This window comes from Suricata suricatta, chromosome 4, assembly GCF_006229205.1.
Source record: "Suricata suricatta isolate VVHF042 chromosome 4, meerkat_22Aug2017_6uvM2_HiC, whole genome shotgun sequence".
NCBI lineage: Eukaryota > Metazoa > Chordata > Mammalia > Carnivora > Herpestidae > Suricata > Suricata suricatta.
Genome location: NC_043703.1, coordinates 71,872,667 through 71,898,523, shown reverse-complemented (window position 1 = coordinate 71,898,523; position 25,857 = coordinate 71,872,667). Strand labels below are relative to the sequence as shown.

At 50.0% G+C, this 25,857-nt stretch overlaps 2 protein-coding genes across 5 annotated transcripts; one reads left to right on the top strand and one right to left on the bottom strand.

Annotated features, from left to right (window-relative positions):
* The first annotated feature begins 265 nt into the window (after nt 1–265).
* Nucleotides 266–12,533, top strand: GTF3A (general transcription factor IIIA). Its single transcript, XM_029938482.1, has 9 exons — nt 266–664; nt 3,056–3,156; nt 7,230–7,326; nt 7,716–7,804; nt 8,939–9,012; nt 10,220–10,300; nt 10,792–11,021; nt 11,996–12,055; nt 12,271–12,533. Exons 1-9 carry the CDS (start codon nt 266–268, stop codon nt 12,454–12,456), a joined length of 1,317 nt encoding a protein of 438 aa, XP_029794342.1. The 3' UTR covers nt 12,457–12,533.
* Nucleotides 12,477–25,857, bottom strand: MTIF3 (mitochondrial translational initiation factor 3). 4 transcript variants are annotated; one of them, XM_029936915.1, is made up of 5 exons: nt 25,783–25,857; nt 21,147–21,222; nt 16,585–17,048; nt 13,666–13,823; nt 12,477–12,731 (listed from the first exon to the last, which is right to left on the bottom strand). In XM_029936915.1, the coding sequence occupies exons 3-5, from the start codon at nt 17,045–17,047 to the stop codon at nt 12,513–12,515; spliced, it is 840 nt and encodes a 279-aa protein (XP_029792775.1). In that variant the 5' UTR covers nt 17,048; nt 21,147–21,222; nt 25,783–25,857; the 3' UTR covers nt 12,477–12,512. The 4 variants fall into 4 exon arrangements, with proteins under 4 accessions (XP_029792775.1, XP_029792776.1, XP_029792777.1 ...); XM_029936916.1 differs by having other exon boundaries at nt 25,752–25,792; XM_029936917.1 differs by lacking the exon at nt 25,783–25,857 and adding an exon at nt 17,224–17,367.

Here is a 25,857-nt window from a genome sequence, read left to right as displayed (position 1 = left end):
CATGCAAGAAAATCTATCCATAAAAAAGACAAACTGCGAATGTAACTTAAATTATGCACGGCTAGTGCTTTATGGAGAGTGGTGGCGGACGGAAAACAGGTCACACAAGTTAGCAGCACGTCGCTGCTGTGGAAGCAGGCTCATTAGTGCACATCAGGGAAAAGTGCATTTTACCGGGTAAGAGGGAGACTGGGACCCGCAGGCACCGCGCACACGCCCAGGTGGGGCGTGAGCCTGCGAGCCAGGCTTCCCAGAGCATGCGCAAATGCGGCGCCGGGGGCGGCGGGGCCTGTTTTGCGCGCGCGCCGGCACTCCAGTCCCGCCCCTCCAGGGTCGCGCTCCCGGAAGTACGGCGGGGTCGCGCGCAGGAACCTCCGGAGTGGAAGGAGCTGGGCCCCGCCGCGGGGGGCTGCGTGCGGCCGTTCGTCTCACGGGGCTCGGCACGTGGCTGAGCGCCGGCTCAGGCGTCCTGGAGCCTCAGGCCTCCGTCGCCGAGGCGGTATCATCCCTGACCATCGCCGATGCCTTCACCGCGGCGGGCGAGAGCCCCGCCCCGCTGCCCTCCTCATTCAATAGGAGGTTCATCTGTTCCTTCCCTGACTGCAGCGCCAATTACAACAAGGCCTGGAAGCTAGACGCGCACCTATGCAAGCACACGGGAGAGGTAACGGGGCCGCCGGCCTGGCCACGGAGGGGTGTGGCGTCCAGGCGCAAGGATGGGTGGGTCGCCAGGTGGGCTGTGCCCCAGACGCCCGGGGCTAGCACGTGGCTGCACCTGTACAAGGTGCAGGATGTATACAGTTCTGGCACCCCGATCACAGAGGCGAACCAGCTCTGCCGTAGGTTCGGGAGAGCTGAGAAGAGGTAGACAAGTTCTAAGACCGAGACAGCCTGGCCATGGGCTTGGAACACCCCAAGCCGCTGCTTCTCCTTTGGTCTTGAGTCTTGGCCAGTCACCATCTCCTGATGATCTGTAAATAGGTGCAGAGGAAGGATTCATTTACTCGCATGCATTCTATGCCCCCCACCCCCAGCTAACACCCAACTTAATCCCTGGCCTCCTGGAGGGGGAATGGAGGGTAACTGCTTAGTACTGGAGGTTCTGCAAGCAGCATGCGTTCATTCCTTCATAATTCAGTACCTTTCTAACTCTGAAGAGAGAATAGTCAACAAAACAGAAGAGGCTTCTGCTATCCCCGACCTGATCCTTTAATTGGGACAGAGGAGGAAGTAGGAATGAGACACAGTAAATTGAGGGCTCCTGAATGATGGTGAGAAAAGGTGTCTTTTGACCTGAATGAGAAAGAAAGGGATCCAACCATGCAGACACAGGGAAAAACAGTCCGGGCAGGAATAACTGCTGAAGGAGCCTGTGATTGAGTGGGGGACCTATAAGAGGAGGTCTGAGAAGCAGGTCTGGTGGGGTCATTTGTAGGCCAGGATACAAGTAGGGTTTGGAGTTGGGGTTTTATTTTGAGGGCTATAGGAAGCCTTTGGAAGATGACTGTGGGGAATGGGGAAAGGGAAGGAAGTTCATGGAGGCCAAGGAATCTGCCCTGTTTCCCAGGGTTTGGCAGAGCCTGGCTTGACCCTGCCTCAGCTAAAGTCCCTTTACTTTTTTTTTTTTTAAGTATTTGTTTATTTTTGAGAGAGACAGAGTGTGAGCAGGGGAGGGGCAGAGAGAGAGAGAGGGAGACACAGAATGTGAAGCAGGTTCCAGGCTCTGAGCTGTCAGCACAGAGCCCGAGGTGGGGCTCAAAGTCTCGAGACCAGGACCTGAGCCCAAGTCCCAATGCTTAACAGATTGAGCCACCCAGATGCCCCTGAAGGCCCTTTATTCTTAACCCCAGGATCTGCAGCCCCTGCCTTTGCTCCTACACCTGCCTCACTTCCGGGCCGTTCCTTCATGTGACCTCATGTCTCCCATACCCTCTCTGGCACTGGAAGGTTGACCATTTCCTCCAGCTTTTTCTGTCATAGTTTGTTCACATTGCTCTTCTATGCCCTGGGCTTTACCCGTGCCACCAGCTGTCTTGGCAGTCTTGCCCAGTGACCGGCTCCACTCAGAGCATCCAGTATGTTCTGCTTTCCTGTCCTCTCTCTTGCCCATTCTGCCCCTCAGCCTCTGGGTTCTGAAACCAGTATGTTGGGGGAGAGAAGCCTGCAGTCACTTTCATGTCCCTCCATGAGAACCCCTGGGACAGCGGGAGCCTCCTCTCCCTTCTGTGGGTCACCCCCAGAGCCATGGCCCAGGGGAAGGACAGATTGTGTCCTTGGGGCATGGCAGCAGCAGCCCTGCAGTCCCCTGGCTCACTTCGCCTCTCTCACACAGTAAATTGCACTCCCTTTGAAACAAACAACAAAAAAGAAAAGGAATCACAAATACTGTGCAACGTTCCTCGGCTCTTCCGCTGGTCATACAACTCTTCTGTCTGTCTGTCTGCTTGCTCTGCTACTAGTACTGACATTTGAGGCCTTGGTACCTCCCTCCTGGACTGCCTTGGGGCTACGGTTTTCATAGTTAAGTACACAAAACTGGGTGTTTGGGGGATGTGTTTTGACTTTAACGGCATGGTCAGAATGGAGACCCCCTTCACCCCCCGGCCCAGCTCCAACTCTGGGGGCCCAAGCGGTGGTCGCAGTGAGGCATGAGCATTTTCTGTAGGGATGCCAGGCATTCTCTTAGCACAGACCCTGGGCTGGTCCAGGATGAGAGGGCGCGTGCATGCTCAGTGCATAAAAACATGCTGTGGTGGAGATCTGTGCACATCCGCCAACACCAAGAGCCGACAAGTAATCTCGAAGGGGTTGCAGTTGACGCTCACTGTCGGTGGGAGCGGGCTAATGGTGCTGTTACTGGGAAAGCCACCCACTTTCATAAGCTGTTCACAGAGCAGAATTGTGGCACCGACTTCCTGAGGACGTTGTGGCATTTGTGTAACTTACGGAGCCGAAGCCGGCCCTGCCTGACCCCTCCACATTTTACGTCTGTAACTAGTACGAGAGATACTAATGAGGGCAGGACTGACATACTTTTTTCTTTCCTTCCTGCTAGAGACCCTTTGTTTGTGACCATGAAGGGTGCGGCAAAGCCTTCGTCCGGGACTACCACCTGAGCCGCCATGCCCTGATTCACACTGGGGAAAAGCCATTTGTGTAAGTTTTTTGGCCCTTGAAGGGGTTGGTTTTGGCATATAGACCTGGGAAGAAAATGGATCATCAACTTCGTGCGGCCAAGAATGTGCAGCGTCCTTCATTTCCGCTTCCTGGTGGAAGAGGAGACTGGGGTTTGAACGTGGGGAAGAGAGGAGGGGCCAGTGGGTCATTCGTGAGAACTCCAGGAATGAGGTTATCTGAAGTTCCCTGAGTTTGCATGAAGTTTGCATCCTCTCCTTTCCCTTTATTATTTTAAATTTTTTAAATTGTTTTAAGAAAGGGAAACAAACCACAAGAGTCTTTTTAAAAAATGTTTTTATTTATTTTTGAGAAAGAGAGAGAGACTGTGAGCAGGGGTGGGTCACAGAGAGGAGACACAGAACCCAAAAACAGGCTCCAGGCTCTGATGCGGGGCTTGAACCCACGAACTGTGAGATCATGACCTGAGCTGCAGTCGGGTGCTTAACTGACTGAGATCCCCAGACGCCCCTCCTCTTCCTTTAAAGTATGTACTCAGTGGGAAATGCGCCTCGGAAACCACTCCGTTCAGACTAGATGGGGTCCTGGCTCCACATTGACCGGGGTCTTCATGAACCAGTAAGTGGCTGGGATAAGAGACAGAAGCATAAAGAAGTAGAGCTTTTGATAGTTTATCTTGTATTTCTTTAGATTCAGCCGCTTCACCTCTCTCATACCAGGCTTAATTTTATTTTCCTTGGAGCTGCTGCTGATCTCTGAAAGGGTGGAGGTATCGCTTGTCTTTTAAATCAGCTTCTTTAGATGCTTTCTTTTTTTAAGTTTGGAAATACTTTTTTAATTTTTTTTTTTTTTACATTTATTTATTTTTGAGAGACAGACAGAACATAGTGGGGGAGGGGCAGAAAGAGAGAGGGAGACACAGAATCTGAAGCAGGCTCCAGGCTCCGAGCTGTCAGCACGGAGCCCCTTGCGGGGCTCAAACTCTCAGACTATGAGATCATGACCTGAGCTGAAGTTGGATGCTTAACCGACTGAGCCACCTGGGCGCCCCTAAATCAGCTTCTTTAAAGCAGCGGCTCTCAAATGTAGGGAGCATGAGAGTCACCTGGAGAGCTTGTTACAAAAACACAGAGTACTGGATCTCATCCCGGAATTTCTGATTCAGTAGGTATGGGGTAGGGCCTGAGAATTTGCTAGCAAATTCTAGAAATGCGAATTCTCAGGCGATGTTGATGCCGTTAGTGTGGCATCCACACTTTGAGAACCACTGAACAGAGTGTTCCATGAAAACACTGAGTTTTCATTGAAAAAAGAATCACGACTTAATAGATACCCAGGGCTACATCCAGGAGACCATATCGAGAAATAGCTGTGCGGCGCGTTTTGCGGATGTCAGAATTTGATATTGTAAGTGTGTTCTATGAGACAGCTCCTCGAGCAGGGAGGTTTTCTAATGATCGGAGTTGATTTCTTTTAGTTTTAAGATGACGAAGAATGTGAACTGTCTCATGTCTCACTGCTAAGGCCCAAACAGGCTGAGGAAGGGGAGCCGTCAGCTGTTGGCATGGAATAATCTTCACTGTCACTGTCCACTCGGAGAGCCACCTCCGCATGAGCAGCATGCTGGTGCGAACGGGACAGAGTACCGAGGGGGCAGATGTCTTCAGTCCCTGTTCAAGCACGCAGTGTGTCACCAAAATCAGTGACCCTAAGTGAAGCCTCTCGTATTTCAAAGTGTAGTTCAACTGGCCTGGCAACGGGTAACGAAGCGTGGTCTGGCAAGCGGGGCTGGGAGCGTGTCTTCGACCTGGAAGTTTCACTTCAGGGAATTCATTCTGCAGATGCGCTGGTGGCTGAATTAAAGGCCGGGACGGGGTTCTGTGCAGAGCATTGGACTCCAGCCACGTGCTCGGCAGGAGGGACTGAAAGGTCCCTAGAATACATAGAATCGTAGATGTCTGGAAAAGCAGATGTTGTCTGTGAGGCCATGATCAAGTCTGCAGGGCGTGTTCGTCAAAAGAAGAGTGTCCAGAGGGCTGCCTTTTTGTGCATAAAAAGGAGGGAGAAGAACATGGGGAGATTGTGCATTTGTATTTGCTGAACAGGTCTCCTGTCCTGGCTGGGGAGGAGGCAGGGGTAAGGGGTGGAAGGAGACATGCAGCTCCCTTTTTATGCTTTTTGGTGTCTGAGCTGAGTTACTGTGTGCCCTTTCAAAAACTGGCTCTTAGAGAAAGATGGGCTGGACACAGACTCCCAGGGTGAATTGCAAAGGGAGGGCTCTTCGCTCCGGAACAAGGCAGCTCTGTGGTCTCCCCGTCCGGCTGTCTCTCCAGCCGGACCTGTGTCTTAGCCCCAGGTCCCCAGCCGGTTGGTGTGTCTCAGCTGTCTCTCTGGCCTCTCAAACTCCATGTGGCCAGAATCTCTCCAAGTGCAATCCGAACTCTGCTTCCTGTGGCCTTTCCCTCCCTTGTTCTTGTCCGGGGCATCCCTGTCCATCCGATGACCTGCAGCAGAGACAAGGCCATCTCCCTGGACAGCCTGTCCTCCCAGCTGTCCTCTGCGGGAGGCGGGGCATCAGCTTCTGTTACTTCCCGTCGGGCCCTTGCCCCTCCTCCAGTGGCCGTGGGCTTATTTCCGGCTCTGACTCCCACCCAAACGTGTTTGGCCTTTTCTCTGCCTCCAGACTGCATCCCTTCAAGCTGTGCAGGGCTTAAGGGTTGCTTTCATCACGAAGTCCAGTATGTTGGACTTCGTTATGAAACGTTGCAGAAATGACCTCTGCGATCTGGCCTTTTTGTGATCTTGCCCCATTTGCTTGACTCTCGGACATAAAGTGTGGGCTGTGCACCACCATGCAACTGGGTCCGCATCTTCTGTGCGCCAGTGCCTGCTCTCTGCTCCGTCAGGACATTTCTGGGCCCCACCCTCTTGCCCCACACTTGTGTTGGGTTAGATGCCCATGTCAGGATTGAAGTCAAGAGTGACCGGAAACCCAGCACAATAGAGGCTTACACAAGTCAGTCTTTGTTTCTCTTGTGTAACAAATGGCAGAGATGGACAGTTGGGCGCGTTTCACAGTCAGTTGGACCTGTGCTCCTTGTAACTTGCCGCACTGCCCTCATGGTGGGGCTTCGACATCATGGTCCAAGATGACCAGTGGAGTTCCAGCCACCACATGCGTTCCAGCCCCCAGGATGGGTGAAGGAGCATAAGAGGTGTGCCCCCTTTGGGACACTGTGGTTGTTGTGCAGGTTGGGCCAGAAACAGCCATGTGGCCACCCCTAATTGCAGGGGAGGCTGGAAAAAGTTCTATTTCTATTGACTGTGTACCCAGCTAAAACTCAGCCTTCTGTCCCTGGGGTCAAAGACAACACCCGTCGGCATCTGTCGTGTTCTCTGCCCCGCAGCCTGCCTCCCTTGTGCTCCCGGTCACACGGTCAGTCCCCTGTAGACGGCCCCGCACCGGACGGTGTCACCCAGTGTTTGTTGGTGAGTGATGGCTGAGATGGCTGAGAACTCTCACAAGAAGAGCACACGCTTAAAAACAACTTGACGAAGAATTTGGATAATTCAAGGCCAAGATCTAGAAACACTCATTAAGGGGAACCAGAACAGCTTGGTGATATGCCAGAGGCCATTATAGTTTGTGGGTGTGCTCCAAAGATCTGTTTTTAACTCTGAACATAAGCTAAAAGTAGTGTTTTTGAGGTCTTTCTGAAAATGCAGTTTATTGTGATCTTTCAAGCAAAAGTAAGGTTTTCTGATTTTAAATTAAGGAACAATTTAGCTTCAACATTGAGTTAAGCCTAAGCAGGGTTTGGACTTTTGGAAGTAATGTCCTCTACCTTCCTTCCGCCCAGCTCATAAAGGATGTGTGATGCACATGCCTAATTTCAGAAGCGTCATATGGAGACGCATCCTTTCCATGGTAATCATATCAGGAAGAGGCTGACACTTCAGCTTAACGCTTTGGAATTTGTTGAAGTCTGTTTTATCCTGTACCTTGGACAGTGCTTCTATAAAGGAGGAGGGTATGTACATCTTAAAACTTCTCTTCCCTCATTTAATATTTTGACTTCTGCAATTCCTTTCAGCTGTACAGCTAGTGGCTGTGACCAGAAATTCAACACAAAATCTAACTTGAAGAAACATTTTGAACGCAAGCATGAAAATCAGCAAAAACAATATGTAGTATGTATGAATGATTTTCTGTGCTTCATTTGTCTGCATAGTTTTAGGCTTCTTATCTTCTTGTTCCTCAAGTGCTCATCAGCCAGATTTTGTCTGTCGGATACCTGAATTTAGCCCAACCACTAGCTATCATACTAATGGCTTATTTTGAAAGCATACTTTTTTTGGGGGGGTGGGTAATGAGGTTTATTATGGTAGACTGCCCCAAACGAGACAGTTTTGCTGTTTTAAACGTGTTCATCTTGAAAGCTTCCTGGCATAGAATTTGACGGTCACTCCGTGGGAGCAAGGAGCGAGTATAAAATCGTCACAGTGTGTTAATCTTGAGGGAATTCTCTTGTGAACTATTCTTTAAGTTTTCTGCAGACTTATGAACCTCTGTCCAACAGTGCACTTTTGAAGGGTGTGACAAGGCCTTCAGGAAACACCAGCAGCTGAGGACCCATCAGTGCCAGCACACCAATGAACCGCTCTTCAGGTAAGCATTTCACGTGGCTGGGGTCTCTTGCATTTCCGGTGGGGGTGAGAGTGACAGGCAGGGGCCACCCAGGTGGGTGGTTAAGCTTCCGACTCCTGAGTTCAGCTCAGGTCATGATCTCAGGGTTCATGAGTTTGAGCCGTGGGACAGGCTCCGTGCTGAGGGTGCAGAGCCTGCTTGGGACTGTCTCTCTCTCTCTCTCTCTCTCTCTCTCTCTCTCTCTCTCTGGCCCTCCTTAGCTCATGCAAGCATTCTCACTCTTTCTCAAAATTAATAAAAACAAAACAAAAACAAAAAGATCGAAATGCAGAGGTTGGATGCAGGTGTTCTCAAGCTATGCCTTAACGTTGTTCTACACGGTGAGTGGCCATGTATATATGGGGGCATTTCCAAAGTTCAATTTTGCTTTTCTTTTCTAAAAGAAATAGGTAATGTGTTTCAGAATGATGTATGAGATCAGGACAGTTGTGGGGAAGCTTGAGGGGAGAGCTGAGAAATGTCGTTATTCAGCCGTATGCAGACACGAAGCAGCCCCTTCCTACGGAGCCAGAGTAGGTGGGCCTGTCGGCCTGCACTCGCGAGGCTTTCAGGAACGACGGACGGTGACCATTCACGGGGTGGGAGGGGCCAGCCCCGGCCGCCTGCTCCCTTGTGGCCTTGCTGGCGGCTGTGTGTGCCTGCGGCCAGGGCACTCCTGGCCCACGGGGCGCTGTGCTTTGCTGGGAGTCACCTCGGGGCAGGAGTGGGATGCGAGGGCGCCCTGGAGCTGCTTGCCTGCCACGCTGTCCCTTGGCCACTGCCCTGGAGACCCACTGAGACGGCGCAGGGGGCCATGGGGGTCTGCCTAAGCCATCTTTTTGCAGCCAGAACAGTGTCTTTTCAGACCTGTTGAGATGACAATTATTTGATCATGTGCTAAAAAAAAAAAAGTCCCAGAACTAAGTTTGTTCAGTCTCCAGGCTGGTCCAGTCCCTTAAACTTCACCTGCGATTCGGTCTCAGTTTTAAACCTCCTTCTTATCTTGGTTGTGGGGTGAGACCTGGGTAGCCGGAAGGGACAGGGTCACGTTCCCCCTCCCCCCAGTGGACGCTGCATGGAAACGGATTGGCTCACGTGTCATGTGTCGTTACCCAGGTGTGCCCACGAGGGATGTGGGAAGCACTTCGCCTCGCCCAGCAGGCTGAAGAGACACGGGAAGGTCCACGAGGGTGCGTACGCACGGCCCTGGCGGCGCCCGCTCTGAGGGGACACTCACGGCAGCGGGTGTCGGTCTAACACTTGGCCTGCAAAGCACTTCCTGCTCGGCTCCACGGCCACGCAGAGAAACTCGACACTGTCTAGGCTGGGGTGGCACGCTGTCTGCGTGTCCAGGTGTCAGACTCCTCACCAGGGGCCCCGCGTGTGGGCTGTTGGCGCGCCCCTGTTGCCCAGAGTGAACGCTGTGTCGCCTGCCTCAGGGGCCTGGCGGGCGTCATGCTTGAGCAACAGCGCTCCCCCCGAGCTCGGCTTTGTCACCGCCATTCTTTTCCTTCCTGGTGTTCACAGGGCTGGGAGAGCCGTCTGGGGTTCTGGGGGAATCGGCCCACTAACTTTTCTCAAAAAGACTTGGTTACATTACTTGAATCTATTCTGTTCCCATCAGGGATTGTTTATATCTGTTTTCCAGTTTTCTGAGTATAGAATATGGTTCTGGGTTTTTGTTTTTGTTTTTTTGTAAAACAGACGAGGAGCTGAAGCCTGAGCAGTGGCCTCGCTCCTTCCAGTGTCACTTTGGCATCTGGGTGCTGAGACCCGGGTTGGCCGGCACACTGCCTGATTCTCCAGTGCCGGTGCTTTGCAGTGTCCATCCTCGTCCGCAGGGGTTTCCTCTGGGTTCTTAGGCCCTCCCATAGTTGCACCCTGAGTCTCTCCTGCAGTGCAGAACTTAGTGGAGGGTAAGACCTGAGGAGGCCAGGGGTGGGCACGTGGCCACTGAGACTTCATGCTGGTGGTCGTCAAAGCCAGAGGACCCCAGGGCTCTTGCCCTGGGGAAGAGCAGAGGCGAGCAAAAATTAGGGAGGGAAGGGGCTTTGGGCCAGCGTCGGGGAAGTGACCGTGGCCGGGAGCCCAGGTGCAGGCCGCCCACCCTGCTGACCACGGGGGATGGGGAGGCGGGAGATGGCACCGCAGCCTTCCCTGGAGTCTGCTCAGGTGAAACCCTGCATGCTGTGAGCACCTTGCTAGGCGATTATTTGGATTTACTGTAAAATAAACCCTTCTTAGCGTTTATTCCCACTGCTAATGGCTAACAGGACAGATGCTGTTGGGAGGTCGGAGCACGGGTCTATCAGCTTGTACATTTCCTTTCTGATTATGATCGGTGTTTATGCAAATATTGACAAAAGGTGACGCGCCGATCTGGTTTTCCTGAAACAGGCTACCTGTGTCAGAAAGAATGTTCTTTTGTGGCAAAGACATGGACGGAGCTTCTAAAACACGTGCGGGAAAGCCATAAAGGTGAGGCAGGCGTGCCCGGCTCGGTGTGAGGTTAGATCTGCAGTTCTAAACGGGGGAACAGTCGGCGGGTGCCTTGAGACAAAGGCGTGTCTGGGACGTGTGTGAAGCGCCAGTGCCTCCGCCGTCAGGCAGACGCGCAGAGAGAGTGGGGCACGGTCAGGGGTCGGTGCCCTGGGGGACAGTTTGGGAGGCAGTGCCTTAGGTGCTGGACGACAAGGAGGGACCTGGGTCTACTTCATCTCCTCCCCTTGCCCACGGCTGCCATGCGGAGACCCCCACTCCCTGGGCAGGGCACGGAGGGACTTGATGTGATACCAGGACCTAGGAGAACTGGGTCAGACTTCCAGGCAGTAAGAACTGGAGCTGGTGCGCTGGTCTGTGATAATCAGGACCTTTTTGGCCTCAGATACGTCACTTCCAGACTCAGTATGACATCTTCCTGTGTGGTGAGCCCCGGGGAACCTGGTAAGTGTGTTTGTCTATTCCGCCAGAGGTCATAAGATGTGAAGTGTGCCAGAAAACATTTAAACGCAAGGATTACCTTAAGCAGCATATGAAAGTTCACGCCCCGGAGAGGGAGGTCTGCCGCTGTCCCAGGGAAGGCTGTGATAGGACCTACACGACAGTCTTCAACCTCCAGAGCCACATTCTCTCCTTTCATGAGGAAAGGCGCCCGTTTACCTGTGAGCACGCGGGCTGCGGCAGAACGTTTGCAATGAAGGTAAGTCCTGCCTCACAGATGCGGTCCTTTAGACGTGTGGCCTCCCGGTGGGGTTCCCCGGAGCGCCGGTGGTGTCACAGGGCCTGCAGAGGGGGAGAGCGGGGTGGTCCGGGCCCTACGCTCTTGCATCAGCAGGACCGGTTCTTACGTCTGCACAACAACCCGATATGCTGATGCCAGGGGTTCTCAAAGTATGGCCCTTGACCCAGGCGTCAGCATCACCAGAGAACTTGCTAGAAATGCAGATCCATACCCCCGCTCCCACTGAATCAGAAACTGGGGATGGGACCCAGTCTTTGTGTTTTAACAAGCCTTCCGGGTGGTTCTTACATTACCTAAACTCGAGAGCCACCGGCCTGTGGTGCCACATGCATGTTAGTTACAAGAGTGTGCTGCTGTCTGCGCGTCCCTTTAGACCGTCACCATCTAGGGACTGAGAAGAGAAGTGGGCAGCAAGGACACGACGGGGGCCAGCAGTTCTGCAAACACCCTGGCCGGTGCTCTCCCAAGTGCAGCGCGGTCATGACTGAAGAGACCTGGGGGTCAGGCTCCGCATGGGGGCGGACTCGCAGCTGCCTGTGGTGCACATCACCATTGAGGACAGTGGGACCAGTCAGGTTTTCCACTGGTGTCCGGGAAAGCCTCTGACTAGGTTCCGTTCCAGGAATAGCGCGCTCACAACTGGCTCCCCCGCCCCCTCCCCCCGCCTCAGAAACAGCTAGGAAGCCCCAGCGGGGTGAGACCATCCCCCATCTCAGTTCCTAACCCGGCTCCTTGGGACAGGCAGCTGAGATCTAGGCTGTGAGGAAGCATTCTGCTCTGGTGGGGGAATCTCTAAGGAGAGGGAAAGCCCCTCGACAGGATGTAACAGAAGGTTGGCGGTTTATTTAACTAACTCGTGAAGTCTTCGTATTCCAGGGCACCCAAATGGCAGTGCTTTAACAATATGACTTTTCCTTTTTCCTCCATTGTAGCAGAGTCTCACTAGGCACGCCGTGGTGCACGACCCCGACAGGAAGAAAACGAAGCTCAAAGTAAGTGAGGTGGGCGTGCTGGTAGTTCTCGACCCAGAGCGCCCGCGCCAGCCGCGGTCCGGGTGTCTCCCGCTGCGTGCCGCCGTGGGAGCCCGCGCTGCTGGACGCCACTTTCTCCTCAAGGGGTGCCGGGTGCCCGCTGGGGTGGACGGTATTAGATTGGGTTGGGCAGTTTGATTCCGAGTTCTCACTGTCTTGCTTTCTTATTTCCAAAGGTCAGACCATCTCGCGAGAAACGGAGCTTGGCCTCTCGTCTCAGTGGATATATTCCCCCTAAAAAGAAACAAGGACAGGGCTCATCTTGGCCTACAAACGGAGAGTCCCTGGACTGTGCCGATGCCACGGTGCTCTCAACAGCCCCAGTACTTACCCTCAACCGAGCACCAGACTGCTTTGTGTAAAGGACGACAGACCAGCCAGCTAGTTCTCTCCTCTCTGAGGCACAGTTTTATTAAAATCACGGATGCACAACATCGGATTCTCCCTTGTTTCTGTTTTCTTTGTTCAGAGTGTCCTCTTTTGGGGTCCCATGAGCTTCTCTATATGCGTGCTCTTCCTTTTTGCTCAGGGGACGAAGAACACACATTACAGCTCTCCCTCCCCTAACAGGCTGTGGCCGGGTCGAGAAGGCGGCTGTCCCAGGCAGGGTTCGGAGTATTTGATGACACATCTCCTCCTAAGAAGGGGGCACAGCCAAAGGTCAATTTCAAACCAAAGTCTTCGGATCTTTCTACTGCTGGTGCTCTAGTACCCATGCCAGTCTGCATTCTTGAATTGCTGTTATTTAAGGGATTCACTAAATCAAACTGGGCCTTTCCGGTTAAGCTGACGGGAACGTGTACGACAACCAGGCAGTCTCACAAACGCCACGTGACGACATAATGCACTAAAAGTCGATCGTTTAAAATCCCCACTCCGTCAGTGGCACTGAGGGGCTCTGCTTGGCTCCAACCACCCTCTCGGAAAAAAGAAGTACAAAGCAGCGGGTCTGGGCATCAGCGGAGGACCTCCATGTCCCCAGCACTGTCAGTCCTGGGCGGTTCCTAACACACTAGCGGAGTCCTGTGGGGTGTAGGAAAATACACCCAGTTCTAGAGATCCAGGGTCAGCTGGGCTGGGTCCTAGGCCCAAGGGATTCCAACCACTGGACTAACGCTGCCTTTTAGCTGCTGAGTTTTCGGACTCTAAAAGCAAAGTAGATATTCCCTAAACTTACCCTGGGAGTGTAAACTGATACTTTTTAAAAAGCCTATTTAACTGTATATGAGTAAGAATTCTCAGAGGCATTTATAAGCCAGAAACAGACTTTGAAAAAATGCATCTATGTTTTTCTATTTGAATGTGAGGTGCTGTACGACTTGTAAAAGAGGATACATTACTCTTAAATTATGAAGTGCAGGGTTTTCCCAGGACAAAATATTTATGCTTCAGTGGAAAAACTAAGTGTAGCGTCTGCCTGCATTTTGAAAAACGAATTGGAAAGCTACTGCTGTCACTGGGTAGAATTGGCCAGTTACTTTTCTCTGCCTTTACATTCTCCAGATTTTCTGCAGTCGTATTTTTAGATCAGAAAACAAAACGAGCAGTTACTCATACCTGCTTTTACTTACCATTTTATTTTCCGGCTCCTCTACGTTCTTCCCTTTCTTTATGGTAATTTGAACTTTGTATTTTTTCTCAATCCACTGCCGAATCTGTTTGCTCTTTGTGTCCAAATCATGTTGTCCAATATTTGAAGAGAAAGTCAGCTCCTTTGTCAGGGTAGGCTCTAGTGTAAAACAGAGACTCAGTGCTAGGACTGCTTGCTGGTCCCTTTCGGGGGACCTGAGCTGGGTCACATGCGCTCTGTGAGATGTCCAATTGCCGCAGGGGCCCGGGCAGGCCTCTCACCTGACTTGGTTTCACAGACTGGTAAACACTTTTAATAAGGAAACTAGATCTACATAAAGGTATCAATTTTTACCTATCAAATATTTAGATATGAAATGCTCCCATTTATTATGACCCTCATTTGATGAAAGTACAAAAGAATGGCCCTTTAAAAGGAACAGGTTTAGCTTTATGATAAACTTGGCCTTTTTCTTTTTGACTGGAGCAGCGTTCAGGAAGTACTCTTTTTTAAGAAAAATTTAAAAACATGTTTATTTTTGAGAGAGAGTGAGTGGGAGCGGGAAAGGGGCAGAGAGGGAGACACATAATCAGAAGCAGGTTCCAGGCTCCGAGCTGTCAGCACAGAGCCAAAGACAGGGCCTGAACCCACAAAACACTGAGAGATCATGACCTGAGCCAAAGTCGGACACCTAACCGGCTGAGCTACTCAGGTGCCCTGGGAAGTACTCTTCTCATCTGACTCCTTTAGTGGTGTCCTTCGAGTGACAATGGGGTCACCCAGACTGCGTCAGATTAGAGGGAACTCTCTATGTGCTACATCCAACAATGGAAATCCTGACTATTAGGAAATCACGGGGAAGGAACAGATTCCCTGGTAAAAGTGTTGGGACAATTCAGAGTTTTCATCTGAGGGAAAAGTTAGGTTTCAAACCCTACAACAATCTCCCGAGGAACACTGACTGCATGTGAAAAAAACACAACTCTTTTAAACAGAAGAAAAGAACGAGTATGTCTGTGACCTCAGGATAGAAGGATTTTGCTAAGGGATGCCTGGGGGGCTCAGTTGGTTGAACCCAGCTCAGGTCATGGCTTCATGGTTTGTGAGTTCGAGCCTCACTTCAGGCTCTTTGCTGACAGCTCAGAGCCTGGAGCCTGCTTGGGATTTTGTCTCCCTCTCTCTCTCTGCCCATCCCCCACTGACACTCTGTCTCTCTTTAAAAAATAAACATTAAAAAAAAGCTTTTTTAAAAAGAAGGATTTTGCTAAAAAAAAAAAATTGTAATTTCCGATATCAAAGACACTATGGTGTAACTTTGAAAAGGCCAAAAAAAGAAATCTAACTAGGATAAGGCTTTTTGCATCACACAGAGAACCTTATAAATTCATGGGGGTGGGGGAGGAACCACGCAAGCAGAGGAAAAGAGACTAAATAGGCAACTCACAGAAGAGGCGACTCAAATGATGAAATGAAATACAAATAAATCATAAGACCCAGTTTCTCACTCATTAGCAGGACAAAACCTGGATGAGCGTACCAAGTGTGGGTGAGGATGCAAAGAAAGAAATTCCATACATTGCTGACAACTTGCCCCACAGATTGGAGGCACTGACAGACATGCTCTTTGGTCTCCATGATGAAAGCCTGGAAACAAGCCCAGTGTCTGTGGAAAAGCACTAACAAATCCACAGTATGTGGTATATTCTCAGGATTCCATTTAGTAATTATAGTAAATTAGCTGCAGCTCTTATATAAACATAGCTCTTGAAGACAGCAGGATGTAATGTTTATGCGTATACCGTTTGGAAGTAACTGAGGTTTAACAACACAGATCCATGTCCGTGTCCATGGCAGTGAGGAGGGAGGACAACACAGGAAAAGGGAGCACGGGGGATTTCAACTTTTCTGCAATGTGATATTTTGTTCAAAAATCTGAAGTACGACGTTAATGCTTGTCCATTTTGGATGGTGGGTAACAGGTGTTTATATTTTTGTATATGCTTTCTAATTCCCCAAAGTAATTTTTCTAGAAAGCTCCTTTGATGAACACCCTCTTGCTGCCTTCAAGCCCCTGCAGTTGACCCTACGTCTCCATCAGAACAAAATAACGGCTTCAACACCTTTGCCCTTCAACTACCTCTGAAATCAGCAACGTGTCTTCTCCAAACCTCTCTGGGCTGCTCTACATTTTCTCTGTGACGCAGTTTGATGTCCTCACCATCCTAGATGGTCTCTTCTAAAGAGACATTTTGTTTTCCAGCCCACATCCTTGCTGCGCGGTGTTACAAAACCGAGCTGCAGAGAGTGTGTGCCTTTCCTAAGACTCTCGACCTCGCGGTGGCAGCTCTGGAACCCATCTCCTGCCCCCACCCCAGGGTGTTTTCCATAATACAATCTTCCGTCAGGATCAGCACTTATTAGGAATCATGAAAAGTTTTCACTTTGTGTCTGGTTCGTGGCTCCACAAGGTGTGAAAGACAAGGCGGTGGCAAGGTGATTGGCAAATGTGTCCACGAGCGTGCCTACAAACAGGAAGTGCAAGACACGCTATGAACCACCTGGGAGACAAGGAAGGGCTTCCAGCCAACTGGCCAGGTACCCCCACTTCAGACAAGAGGGGGATAGGGACTCCATTCCACCTCTTCTGAGGCTCATTTCCTTCCAGCTCCCAGACAGAAGCACCCAGCCGGTGCCTCCTTGATTTTCCCCCTCATTTTACCCAGGCCTCAAGGAAGAGATGCGGACCACAGGGCATCAGGGAACAAAAGACCAGGAACGGAAAATAAGCGAGAGCTGGAGAAAGGTGTGGGCATCGGCGCTGAGACCGTGAACTTCGCCGCCGCTCACACCCCGGCTCACAAGGCACCAGCTTCTGGTTTGCGGGCCCCAGGGCTCGGGGAGCGGGCAGCAGGCCACCTACCGGGTTTCGGCTGCACCTTCTCCAACTCCCGAAGCCTCAGGCGTTCCTCGTGAATCTGAGCCCCCGTCAGCAGCTGGTACTGCGGGGGCTCCGCGCCACTGTCCCTTTTCACGAGCCTCAGGTCCCGCTCGTTCATGAGCTGGATCACATCTGCTCGGTGCATGTGTCCCAAGTCGTTGCCCGCCTCGTCCAGCACGTGAATAATTCGCTCGTGGATTTTCCTTCCGACGTTGCTGAAGGCTGGGTCATTCTTTTTCTTCTTCTTCCTTTCGTCCTGGGTGGTGTCTGCCACAGTGCCGAAAGCTTCTGTGCGAATCGGGTAGGACAGCGTGGGGACAGAGGCTCTGGGGGATGGCAGCGCCGGTGCGGTCTTGTGCAGGGCATATGGACCAAGACGTCTAATGCAATTATTTTCAGTCTTCAAGGTTTGTAAGGTCAGCCTCTTTAGGAGAAGAGCAGCCATCCTAAAAAGCAGGGACAAAGGTGTGTTATGCTTCAATAATCTCATCTCCACTGTGGCACGTGGAGGGCATGTGTGAGGCTGTAGGTCATTTGTAAACCTGTAAACATTGCGGATCTGTGTGCAGGAAATTTACACCAATGATACAGACTAATGGGACTGTAGTCACACGAACTCACAGTGGGACCGTCTCCAGCGCAAGTTACTGTCAGAATGAGCCATGTTTGCACAGTGCTTTCGTCTTCCTCAGTTCTTCCCCCAATACTACCTCCTTTCATCTCTTTCACAAGGATCTCATAGTGCTGACTCCGAGAGCAAGTATCCTGTGGGTTTATTAAGGAGAATGCGATATGTAAAATCCTTGGCGGATTCATACATACCGATTCATAAACTTTTAACACAATCAGCTATTGACAGCTTGTCATCAATAGGTCTGCTGGTACCCACAAGACAAAAGAGCTATTCTAAAAAAGCTGGGAGCACTAATGGAGACTCTCGGAAAGGAAAGATGCCAATAGGAATTAAAGTGCTGTCCTCATAAACGGAACGGAGGACTCATAAGGTCGGGCATTACGACCAGCTGTTAACTAAGTGTTACGCACACGTGGGATACTGGTTTACTGCAGGGGAATAACTGCTGCTCTTACAGAGGGCATTCTGACTTCTGACTTGCTCCTCTCCCCCAGTACGTGTCTCTCTCCTTCCGCGCGCACATCAGGCAGAGCCTAGTGGTGCAGGCTGGAAGAGGGATGAGAGGACCACTTGTGTCATCTGGGATTTGCTGAGCAACACAGGAACTCAGGGAGGTGGCCCTGTCCACGACAAAAGAGGAAAGGATGGGGTGCCTTAAGCAGTGCTTCTCAAAGAAGGGTCCTCGGGTCACCTGCATGAGAGTCACCTGGGGTGTTTGGTAAAACTGGAAGTTCCCTCTGGCCGCTGGCCCTGATCTCACTGGGCTGCACCTCCTCCGATCCTACTCCCATCACCACCCCTCACGCATCTGGTGACGAGTGATATGGAAAAAAAAAGACACAGTAAATTAATGGAACGTGAAGGGATGCACACAACCTCACTCCGTCCTCACCTAGCTGGGTAACGCCTGCATTTACTGCTCTGGCTCCGGCCTCACTCCTGAGTCCCTAACTTGTAGCATTGACTGCTGACCCAACCCGTCCCCTTCGAGGTCTCACTGTCCACCCAATTCTCACAATTCTGCCCTGCGCTGGCTCTGCCCTCCGTCTTCCCTACCTCGTATAAAGACCACGTGCCCTTCCGGCCACTCAAGGACCTAAACAGCAAAGTTATCCTTCCCTGTCCCTCTTCTCTTAGCGATTCATCAGTCCATCTCTTTTCAACCTCTAACAACGCCCAGGTTCCAACCGCTCCTCACCTCCTGTGTTGCTATCACCCTGCTCCAAAAATATCCTGTCTTCCCTGGTTTACAGTCATGCCTGACTGCCCTCCGCTTCAGCCCTTGGCCCCCTTTATTTCATCACCCACATGGCACACAGAGATCCTTTAAAAATGTACACAGCAGATGACGCCCCTCCTCTGCTCAGACTCCTCCACCCACTTTCATCTCACACAGGGTGACAGCCAAGCCCACGAAGGGGCCTACGGTGCCCCCCACCACCCACAGCACCTGCCCCGCCTCCTTGGCTCCGTGCCAGCCTCACCGGCCTCTGCACACAGGCAGCCCAGTCATTCCCTTCCCTTACGCCGCGAGGACCCGGCTGGAGGGTTACTGCCCGGCGAGGCTCCCCATCCACTCTGTAGAATCCTGCACGCTCCATCGCTCTCAAAGCCATTACCTTGCCTTTCAAAATACCCACCGCCTGACACACTGTATACTTATTTTTGTACATGTCCATCATCTTTCCCCACCAGGATGCAAGCTTCGAGAGAAAATGTGATTGTCCATTCTGTTGGCTGCTGTGTTCCTAACACCGGAGCCTAGAGCCCCACTCAGCACGGTCTCGCCGAGTGCATGTGACAAAGGAGACAGTTGGGAGGGGGTGGCAGCCAGTGCATCTGACCTCAGTGACCTGCGTCATCCCCTAGCAGGGTACACACATGCTGGTGAACCCCGGGTTCATGTTCCAGCTGGCGTGTCCAATGTCCACTGACCCTGGTGAGATCTGCAGCCAGGTCCTCCCCACACCCCCCCCCTGCCCCAGGAACGGGATGAGGTCACTCTCAGTCATTACGTGGTTGGGGACCACGGCTGTACTTGTGCTAAGGGCTCTACGACAGGAGCAAGTCGGATTTTAAACAGCTGCCATAGTATTGTTTTGCCAAAAAGCAAGGTATTTGTTGGTGGAGGAAGCCCCCAAGCCAAAAAAAAAAAGCAGGACGGTCTGAAGAGACCAGAGACGACTCTTCCCCCCATTTATCGGCAGAAAAGCAGCAGCGGCACCAAATTTCGCAATGAGTTGGGGTGGTCCTAGTAATAATGGACGAGAGCGGACGCGTCCTGCATAATGGATTCTCAACACAGTAAAACAGATGATATTATTTCAAAATGTAGGCTTTTTAACAAGTAAGCAAATAATAGGCAAGGCACAGGAAAAAGATGAAAAGAAATTTATGAAAACCCTGGTTGTCTATGGTTGAAGACACAAGTGATTTTTTTCCCCCTCCATCCTTCTTATGATTTTTTCCTCAGTCTTTTTAGGGAAGAAATTTTTCTATTTATTTATTTATTTTAAAAATTTATTTTTAAAAATTTTCAGTAGGCTTCATGCTCAAGGTGAGGCTTGAACTCAGGACCCTGAGATCCAGAGTCACGTGCTCTACCAACTGAGCCAGCCAAGAGCCTCTGGAAGAAGTATTTCTTATACTAGTACATTCATTTATAAAATAAAAGACTATTTTAAGAATAATGATGGGGAAATTTTTTTTAAAGCTTTAAAAACACTTTCCAAGAAGAGGAAAAGATAAAGAGTAGAAAAATATCGTAGCTACATTTTTCTTTCAGTTCTTTGCCACTGAATTTTAAAAAGTCTTAAATTTCCTTGATTTCCACTGCAATTAAGCTCCAATACTAGCTCAATTTTGGCTTTATGTCAGCAAAGCTGAACATGTATACCTATTCCTTCAAAATAAGCTTTTCATAGATAAAAATATAAATACACAGTTAAGAGAAAAGCTGTGAGATGACTAAATCTGAATCGCAAATACCAACTTAGATTTAAATAATTAAAAAGCATTCCATTAGGAGAAGTTTCAAACAGGTACCAGCAGAATAGCGTAACAAAAACCCTAGGCATCCTTCACGCAGCTTCGAAATTAACAGCAAGTGGCCACACTCTTCCTTTCTGTCTCAGCAATTCCCCTCACCCCCTCATCGCCAGCTGCCCATGAACTATTTCAAGGTAAATCCTATCTTGCCAACAAATACTTCAGTATGTCATCTCCAGGAGGCTAGGACTCTTCTGTTTTTTAAATTTATTTTAGAGAGGGGCTCCTGGGTGGCTCAGTCAGTTAAGCATCTGACTTTAGCTCAGGTCATGATCTTACGGTTTGTGAGTTCGAGCCCTGAGTCAGACTCTGTGCTGACAGAGCAGAGCCTGGAGCCTGCTTCAGATTCTGTGTCTCCTTGTTTCTCTGCCCCTCTCCTGCCTCCTGCTCAGTCTGTGTGTGTCTCTCTCTCAAAAATAAACAGAGAGTGCAGAAGCGGTGGGGGGGGGGGGCGGGGAGAGACAGAGAATATCTTAAGCAGACTCCATGCTCAGCACAGAGTCCAATGTGGGGCTCAGTCCTACAACCCCAGGATCATGACTTGAGCCACAATCAAGAGTAGGATGCTTAACTGACTGAGCCACCCAGATACCCTTCTTTTATCTTTTTAATAACCATGATAACATTACCCCCACTAATAATCATTCCTTTAAATATCCAGTTTTCTGATTTCCCTGGTAATTTGTTGACATCTCATTCACAGTGGATAAACTCCCACTGGCAGTAATTTCAACATTCAAGAATAATGGCTGCACACTGAATATGCAAAAATCGATCCTGTGCCAGAACTGTATGTGACTATTAACCCTGACTCCTGACTCTGAAAATTGGTCAAGAAAAAAGAACTAAGCATCCATCCTACCTCTTTAGGAAGAACAGCAGTCACCAACCATCCTCAGTCAGTGAAGGAAAAGCTTTTCATTAGAGGAGAATGCCAGCTTAAAATGGAAAGGAGAAGGAATTTAGAAATCACCATTTTGCCACCGTCAATCAAATCACGGATCCAGGTACAAAAATCATGACATAAAAGCTAATGAGGAAACAAAGTGTCTGTACAGTGCCAGAGGGTGACCCAAAGATGACTTGCAGATGGAAATGGGGAAGACACACGTTAGCTGTCACCCTGCCTAAGCTAAGGCCAGACTCAGCATCCCTGCGCGGGGAACAACCCAGCATCCTGGCGTACACCTCCTCATGCGATGCGGCACCTGCTTGGCCCTTCTGCGGAGCAGTTTTGCCAGGAAAGGTTTAGGCACCTGGTCCAGCCTCTAGACCTAGCCTCCAGTTTCCAAGGAACATAAGGACCAGACTCGGAGAGGAACAAATCAGATGTTTTGCTCCTCAAGGAAACAATCGGACAGATCCAGACTGTGGGACAAGGCAAGTGTCTCGGTGTCTTAAGAAAAGGCAGTGTTTTGGGGAACGAAAAGGGAGGCCGGGGTGGGGGCGGGGGGGGGGGGCTAATCTTGATTAAAAAGAGGAGACATAGTGATAAAATACAGTGTGTTTGAAAAAATAGCAACTAAAAATGTACATTAAGTTACAGGGGACGAGCTGGATGTGGAAGGGATTCCTGATGCACCGGATGCTATCAGAGAAGTACTGTGCATGAGCTCAGCGAAAATGCCATTCTTGGGAGGGGACTCAGTTGTTTTCGGATAGAGGACAGGGACATCTGCCACTTACTCTGATAAGACGTGGTAGAAAATACACATGCAGTATGGCAACACCTGCTGAATCTACGTTAAGGTTACATGGGTATTGTAAGAAGTCTTACAACTTCGGTTTCATTTTGTTCATCATTAAAAAGTTTTTAACAGGCGCCCGAATGGCTCAGTCAGTTGAATGTCCAACACTGGCTCAGGTCATGATCTCACGGTTCGTGGGCTTGAGCCCCATGTTGGGCTCTGTGCTGACAGCTCAGAGCCTGGAGCCTGCTTCGGATTCTGTGTCTCCCCCGCAATCTGCCCCTCCTGTGCTAATGCTCTGTCTCTCTAAAATAAATAAACATTAAAAAATTAACCAAAAAAGTTTTTAAAATAGAAGCAATTGCCCATGGGAAGGAAAAAGCCCACTAGTCATGCAATAAAACTGTTCCAATCCGTACAAGCTATAATTTAATAACTTGGCATTCTGGCTTTACACATCTTTAAAAAATGTTCACTTCATTAGTTTCAATGCTGTATCTAAAGGAAGCCTATGTCTAGGGACTTAACAGGTTTAAGACGGAATTTTTTTCACAATGCAGATCACCTTCATTTCTCTCATCTAGTTTTCATCAAAGCAGTCTGAGAGTGTCCCACCGTCATGAACGGAGATGGTTTCAATTTGAAGCGGAACTGTACAATGCTAACTGGTACTTAAAAGTTAACATGTTTTGGAGCAGTGTTTCTCAGAAACCGAGGCCTACCGGCATCATCTGGGAATGCTTTTTCAATATACAAAGTGTTTCCTTGTTCTTCTTGTTAGGAACCACCAGGTCAGGGGCGCCTGGATGGCTCAATGGGTTAAACGTCCGACTTTGGCTCAGGTCACGATCTCACGATTTGTGAGTTTGAGTCCCATGTCCGTCTCTGTGCTGATAGCTCGGAGCCTGGAGCCTGCTTTGGATTCTGTGTCTCCCTCTTTCTCTGCCCTTCCCCTGCTCATGCTCTGACTCTCTCAAAAATAAACATTGAAAAATAATTAAAAAATAAGAAATAAAAACTAGGCCAGGACCCCCTCAAAACAATACACAAGAAAATAAGTAATAAAACATTATTTTCTTACTTTTTAAACTTTATTTATTTATTTTGAGAGTGAGACAGAAAGCTGCGAGCAGGGGAGGAGCAGAGAGAGAGAGAGGGAGAGACAGAGAATCCAAAACCAGGCTCTGTACTGTCAGCACAAACTCATGAACCTTGAGATCATGACCTGAGCTGAAATCAGGAGTTGGACATTTTAACAGGCTGAGCCATCCAGGCACCCCATTAATAAAACATTATAATGTTAAGTGGGTTCACAGAGAACAAAGGTTAGGAAGCCTTTCAAGGTGGATGTAAAACAGGAAGCCTTGCCCTCTCAGGAGAGATTACATGTCGTTGGTATCTGTCAAACAAACAGGCTGAATGGGCCAGCGGTCTAAATCGAAATAGAAATGCTTACCTTCTCATGACAGTATTGGTGCATCTAGTCACTTACTTCCACAGTTATCCCTTCTGAAACATCCAAAACTATTTCAAAAGCCAATTATCTTAGAGTCATTTACTTAAATCACACAATTTTATAGTCTCAGGCATCCATTTCTGGTCTGGTGGGAACTCGGGCCTTATCGAGATCATCTAAGATCCCACATCTATGCTGTGGGAATCTGCCTCTAGTGGTGGTTTTTAATTCGGTAGCTGATTGTACATCTAGGAATAGAAGTATTTTTTTTGGGGGGGGTTCCTTGTTTACTCGAGATTGGATCACTGAAAACATATCTTGCAAGCACTGGAAAATAAACTGACAAGTGCCCCCAAAAAGCCCCTTCACTCTTACTAATTTCAGTCCTCTCTCCAATGCTTGGATGTCTTCACCACCATCACTAACCTGCCTGGAACCATGGCAGAAAAACAACAGCTGCATTAGTCCAAATGTACACAACACAGAGTAGTTTTAGTGTTTGACCCACATACTCCATTAGAAATTGAAATGATTTAAGATATTAAGCCACAAGGCGGGTCGTTATGAAATAAACATGTGGCTACTGCCATACGCTGTGTATTTCTGGTGAGCTTAGTTAGGGCTGTGTTCTTTATCTTTTCACATTAGTCTGCAGTTGTTTAAAATGAACAATATTCTTTCAGAACTATTTCCCCCAACTTTTATTACAAAAATGTTTAAGCATACAGAAAAGTTGAAAAGACCGTACAGTGAACACCCCAATACCCATTCATCTAGATTCTACATGTTGGTATTCTTGTTTTACTTGTCTATTTATTCCTTCTTCCATCCATTTAGGTTTCGATACATTTCAAAGTGGAATGCAGACACTGGTACACTTCATCCTCAAATACTTCAGCATGCATACCCTTAAGGAGGGTTCAATGTTTAGGATCCCTATCATTTTGAGGCAAAATTTACATACAATGAAACATACAAATCCTAAGCATATCTTTTAATCAGTTTAGGTAAGTACAAACACCTCAGTAACCAAAACTCCTGCCAACGTGTAGGATATGACCACCATCCCAGAAAGTTCCCTCATGCCTCTTCCAAGTCAGTCTCCATTCCCATCCAGAGGCAACTGTTCTGGTATTTTTCCATTCTCTTGTAGGAGCCTACACATTTGAACTCTGCAATCCCTTCCTGTCTCTGCATGGCTCTCACCACACACCGTGCCCCAGCCACCTTAAACTGCCGCAAATTACTGGCCAGCACCTTCTACCAGGCCAATGGCTCTTGCCACCTCTCTAGCATATCCTATACCAAACTTCCTATTTGTCTAAACACTGGCGGTCCAGATTCTTGAAATGCTCTTCCCTTAGGCTTAAGAAACGCCAGATCGTTGCTTAGTGCTCCCTTTCTCTGGGCATTTTTAGGATTACCTTCCAAACTAGGCTCATCGGCCACTACTCCCCTTGTTCCTTCATCTCTTTGTTGAGCTCACCATTAAATGTTTGTATAGTTTAACTTTCCTTTATAACCCTTATCACGATTACAATTTTGATTACTGTACTGCTGTTTCTCTCCTTACTAGACGGCAGGTTCTCGGAGGCTGGGAACGAATCCGTAATCGTTTACTGTATCGTCCCTGGCACAATAAACAGTGACTTTACAGAATCCCCTCCACTCTCTGTACTTTCTTAGACTGAGGCCTTCCACGAACGTGGAACTGAAGCTTTTCAGTAGGAAAGCTATTTACTTCAAGAGTCTTAAGCCATGGAGCCTATTAAACAGTTAAGTGGGGAAAACTGAAATCCCGCAATCGCTTAGTAACCCTCCCCGTCACGGCCTCCTCGGGCGGCTGCCGGTGATAGAAAAGGCGTGTGACCCCCTTTCCTCCGCGCTAGCACCAGGTACCACAGAACCGGAGGCGGGTCGCTTCCGCACCCCAGACCGCGGTCACGTGTCTGGGCCAAGCCCCGCCCACCCCCGGAAGGGGATCTCTGGGCGCGCCTCTGGCAAAGAAGGGGCCGGGGGACTTGGGGCGCGCGCGCACGCGGGCCCGTACGTGCGCCGCGAGGGCGGGGCGGGATGTCCAGGGAGGAGGCTGGCGTCTAGTGTGTAGGTTCCGCGGTTTCCGAGTTCGGGCAGCGTTCCTGTCCCAAAGGCGGCCTTAGAGGCCGGCCGAATCCCCGGCACCGCGGCAGGCTTGCGGTGCCTCTCCGCGCTCCGCTCGGCGGCCGGGGCGGGACTGGCCTTCCAGGGACACGGCCAAGCGCGACGCCGCATCCTCCGCAGGCCTGCGCCTAGGCCCATGCCCTCCTGCCACAAGCCCCCTCACCCGCTCGGCGCCTCTCCGTCTTTAGCTTTACCTCTGCCGGGCCAACGATTGGGAGGTCTGGCGGAAGAAGCCGGGAACGGCCCCCTTCGCGCTCCGTAGTGGGCGG